This window comes from Plasmodium gaboni, chromosome 9 (genome assembly GCF_001602025.1).
Source record: "Plasmodium gaboni strain SY75 chromosome 9, whole genome shotgun sequence".
NCBI classification, from domain to species: domain Eukaryota; phylum Apicomplexa; class Aconoidasida; order Haemosporida; family Plasmodiidae; genus Plasmodium; species Plasmodium gaboni.
Window position 1 is genome coordinate 583,412 of NC_031489.1, and position 5,124 is coordinate 588,535.

Here is a 5,124-nt window from a genome sequence, read left to right on the forward strand (position 1 = left end):
TTGAATAGAAGCCACTTCTGTATTCTTTTTCTTTTCTAAAAAATAAAATAGTATAAATAAGGAAACAAATATATATATATATATATATATATATATATATATATATTTATTTATTTATTTATTTATGATATATTTTGTGTTGGTTACCTGAGTCTATTCTTATAACGTCAAAGTAATAAACAATATCGTCATGTTTTATAGATATTGTACTACTTCTTGTAAGACATGAATAATATCTCAACTTTTCTTCCAATATTTTCTAAAAAAATTTATTACATATAATATGTATATATATATATATATATATATATATATGTATATTATTTATTTTACCTTTGGATTTTCCAAGTCAAAAAATTTCTTTTGATGAGGCTGTAACACGACACTTGAAGCTGTTTCCAGTTTAACAAATCTAAGTCTAATCACATCAAAACAACTAATCAAGGAATAAAAATATATATATATATTTATTTATTTATTTTAATAATTAATTTTTTTAAATATATCAATAATATATATTTTTCAACATATAAAATTTATCACTTTACATATAATATTTTACAACTTTGAGATTCATCTTACTTCAAGTCTAAAGTTTTCATTACCCATGTGGGCAGAAAGATGAAATTCTTTTTGGCCTTGAAATCTAGAACATTAATAAAAACTCTGCTAAGGTCTTAACATATAAAAATTGAAAATAATAATATAATTAAAATGTGTTATACATTTAATTGTTTATTATATATATATATATATATATATATATATGAACTGATTTATTTTTATTATTACTATTAATATTCTTGTAATTGTTGAAAAGCGTTATATTTGGCATACACACATTTTTATAATTTTCAGAAGACTTTACATTAACTTTTTCTATAACGAAATTCCAGGGCACTTCAATGTGTTTATTTAATAGCTGAGCAGAGAAAATAAAATAAAAAAAATATTATATACTCAAAAAATAAAAGACATATATGTATTAATATTTATATTTTTTAGGTATTACTATGTCGTATATAAATATTGGCAAAGATGCCTTATCACTATATTGTATATTATTGTGGCAAAAGGTGCCTGAGAAAAAAAAAAAAAAATGGACAGAAAAATATATATCCCTCAAAACAAAACAATTAAATTTATTAGATTGTTTAAATGTAAACAATTATATAAATATATACATAAATATATATATATATATATATATATATATATATATATATATATATATATATATATATATTTATTTATTTATTTACCAACAAATGGGTTGAATTTTTCACATAAAGGTAATGTAATTAAATAATATTCATTTTTGTCATTTGCCAAATTTATATTATTTAAATCATTAACATAGGATAAAAGCTATAAATATAAAAAAAATTATATTTTATATATACAATATAATTAATATTTAAAATCTAATATACGTACATAATTTAATATCTGTGTCTGATGTTAAACATATATTTCTTTTTCTTTCTATTATAACCTTCGTTTTATATATGGACTTCAGAGTATAATTTTTCAGTCTTGTAAATATATTCGAATAAGGCTTTCTTGTTCTATTTAATATTCCTTTGGCTAGATGGTTCGTCACATAAGATTTCCCTGTTATTCTTTTAGCATAAATCAGGTCTACATATAAAGAAAAATATATATATATATATATATATATATATGTATATATTTATTTCTCTATTTGAAATATAATATAAGGATTATAAATTTTTCATTTTAAATACATATTATTTCATTTTTTTTTTTTTTTTTTTTTTTTTTTAACATACTTATAGTATATAAGCAGATCAAGAATATATAAAGCAAAATCCTAAACATTTTATTATACTTTAATATATATCCACATTTTACCTATATATTAATTTTACATATTCGTTATTTATTTTACAAATATATCATAAATAAATATAAATTATATATATATATATTATAATTCATTTTCATAAAGTGATTAATATATCAATAAGTTTCAAACATTAAAAAAGAAAAATGAATATTTCATCAAACATAAATAGAAACAATAAATCACATTTAATGAAAGATTTCAGATTTATGTAATATATATGTATATATATATTTATATATGATATATATATATTTATATATATATTTATATATATAACAATAATATATTAAAAATTATTATTACACAATATAGTAAAATAAAAAAGGAAACGAAGGTTTTTTTAATTTTTTGTTTTTTCTTCCTTTTTATTTTCAATTCATTTGATTAACTTTTGAGTATAATTATAATTCTTTTTTTTTTTTTTTTTTTTTTATGAACATTTGTAATATTATATGTATATATTAATATAGATTTATTTATATAACCCTTCATCAATATTTTATAAAACTATAATGAAATAATTCAATATAGTACATAAAATATATATATAATTTATATATATAATATTATAAAACAGTTCTAAATGTTTTTATATATTTATTTCATTTAAACAAAAATTATTACATGTCAATATGCTCAAATTTTTAGGAGAATTATAAGTTGATATAATTTCTTTAAAAAATATTCATGAAAGATAACATGTAATTAAATTATGCATACAACAAGGATTCTAAAGTAGCACAGCACAACAAAAAAAAAAAAAAAAAAAAAAAAAAAAAAAAAAAGAACAAGAAAATGTTAAAATGTTAAAATGTTAAAATATTAAAATGTTAAAATATTAAAATGTTAAAATATTAAAATGTTAAAATATTAAAATGTTAAAATATTAATTATGATTATATATATATATATATATATATATATATATATATATATTATATTATATATTCTCTTAATAATATCTTCAATTAACATATATACAATATGTGTAAAGTGGTACATCCTTTTAATATTATAATTAAGTTTTACAAAGATATGAAAAATTATATATCATTTCCAAAAAATATAATTTGTAAATTAAACTCTTATTTACATTTAAAAATTAAAGTAGTTATAAGTTGTCCCTTAATACCAGCATATGTTATAGTTTCATAAAATATTTCATCTATTAATACTAATGCAATCTTTAAATTATTATTATTGAATTCTTTTACTATTTCTAATAATTCATCCTTGCAAGCATTGCATGATGTTATACAAAAAAAAGTATCAGTTTGTAAAAAATATGAAATCTGTTTAAAATATTCATTTGTTTTATTATTCATAAAGAATACATCAAATGTACCTTTATCATTTATTAAATTATAATTTTTATTTAATTTAGAATTCTGTATTTCTTTGTCTATTAAACATATATCCATAACTTCCACATGTATAGAACTATTCGCAAATAATGTTTTGGCTAGTTCTATAGCTGTGGAAGAAAAATCGAAACCATATAAATTCATAAATCCTTTCTCATATAATTTATATAAAAATAAACCATTTCCACATCCAATATCAAGGATACTTATATTTTTCTTTTGTTCATTCTGACTAAATTTATTATCAATCCAACTCATTATTTTATCACAGTTTTCTTCAAACCATTCTTCTAATTCAATATTTGATTCTTCATAGTTTTTCTTTTCATTTTTATATATTTCCTCCCAATAACTTAATTTATGCAATTCAGAAGAAACCATACTTCTAGTAATTAATATGAATATATATAATATTTTAAATAAAATTAATATAAATATGTTTTTTTTTTTTTTTTTTTTTTTGCTATATCATATTATATTATATATAAATAATATATATATTATATATATTTTTATTAATTTTATGTTATTTTTGGAGGATTATATTTTATCACCCTAAAAATACGTACTACATATTTTTATAAAATTAAGAATTCATATTCCCTTTAAAGATTATTTAAGTAATGTTATAAATATATAAATAAATATATATATATATATATACTATATATGTTTTCTACAAAATTATAAGGGTTTTAAATTTTTTGTTATAATAATTATATATAATATATATATTTATATTTTTTATTACATGATATGAAGCCCCGTTACATATTATTTGGAAAAACAAAAAAAAAATAATTATATTTGAATGACATAATATATATTATAAAAGGATATATTTAATTTTTTACTATATTATATTTATAGGAGTTAATAGAATTATATTAATTGTTATATTAATTAATATACCATTAATTATGTATATATATATACATGGTTATTTCTTATTCAATCTCGTATTAGAATTAAAATAATATATTTTTTTTTTTTATAAAAAAAACATTCCATGATATAAAGTGTTAACTAACAAATAGATAAAAAAAAAAAAAAAAGACAAATATATTATTAACACCTTGTTTTGGTAACATTTAAATATTAAAATCATATTCAAAAAAAAAAAGAAAAAAATTGAATTCAGACCATAATTAACTTATAAATATATTTATACATTAAAAGTGTATAAACATTATATGGATATTAAAAAGAAGAACAAATTATTCTGTATTTTGAAATTTTCAAAAAATTAAATGAAGATTTATTCCTTGAACTCCAAAAGAAAAAAAAAAGAAAAAAAAAAGAAAACAAAACAAAATATAAGTATATTATAAATATATATATATATATATATATATATATATATTTCTTTTTTTTTTTTTTTTTTTTTTTTTTTTTTTTTTTATAAAAACAAGTTATATTAAAAAATATAGATTTAAGTTTTTCCAAAATATTAGTCAAAATTTTTGTTTTTTAAATTATACACATATTTTATATATAAATAAGAAAAAATATGTATATATTATATATGCATATAAATGTATATTTTATAAGTATTAAGACAATTTTTATTTTTTTCCATAAATATTTTATATATATTTATTATAAATATATGAATATATAAATTTATATATACTATATATATCAATAAAATAATATTATTTAGAAAAAAAAAATAAATAAATAAAAAAAATAATGTATATATTATATATATATTAAAAATAAAAAGACAAAATAAAAAATTATGCACAAGTCAGGTTTTTTTTTTAAAAAAAAAAAAAAAAAAAATGTGCATATTTTATATAAATAAATATGATGAAATTAATTAAAACAAAAATGAGTATTAATATATATATATATATATATATATATTATATATATATGCTTATATAA

The 5,124-nt window shown here is 15.7% G+C and overlaps 2 protein-coding genes across 2 annotated transcripts; both read right to left on the reverse strand.

The window, feature by feature from the left end:
- On the reverse strand, window positions 1-1,842 carry PGSY75_0916500 (ubiquitin fusion degradation protein 1; the record flags this gene model as incomplete). The annotated part of the gene is made up of 9 exons (XM_018785578.1): window positions 1-35; window positions 148-259; window positions 334-436; window positions 583-676; window positions 793-922; window positions 1,013-1,080; window positions 1,263-1,368; window positions 1,496-1,641; window positions 1,794-1,842. Coding segments are annotated over 9 exons (843 nt in total), but the record flags the coding sequence as incomplete, so codon positions are not given.
- Window positions 1,843-2,955: 1,113 nt separating this feature from the next.
- PGSY75_0916600 (putative methyltransferase) lies at window positions 2,956-3,615 on the reverse strand (the record flags this gene model as incomplete). Its single annotated transcript, XM_018785579.1, has 1 exon — window positions 2,956-3,615. One exon carries the CDS (start codon window positions 3,613-3,615, stop codon window positions 2,956-2,958), a length of 660 nt encoding a protein of 219 aa, XP_018641920.1.
- Between the last annotated feature and the right edge of the window lie 1,509 nt (window positions 3,616-5,124).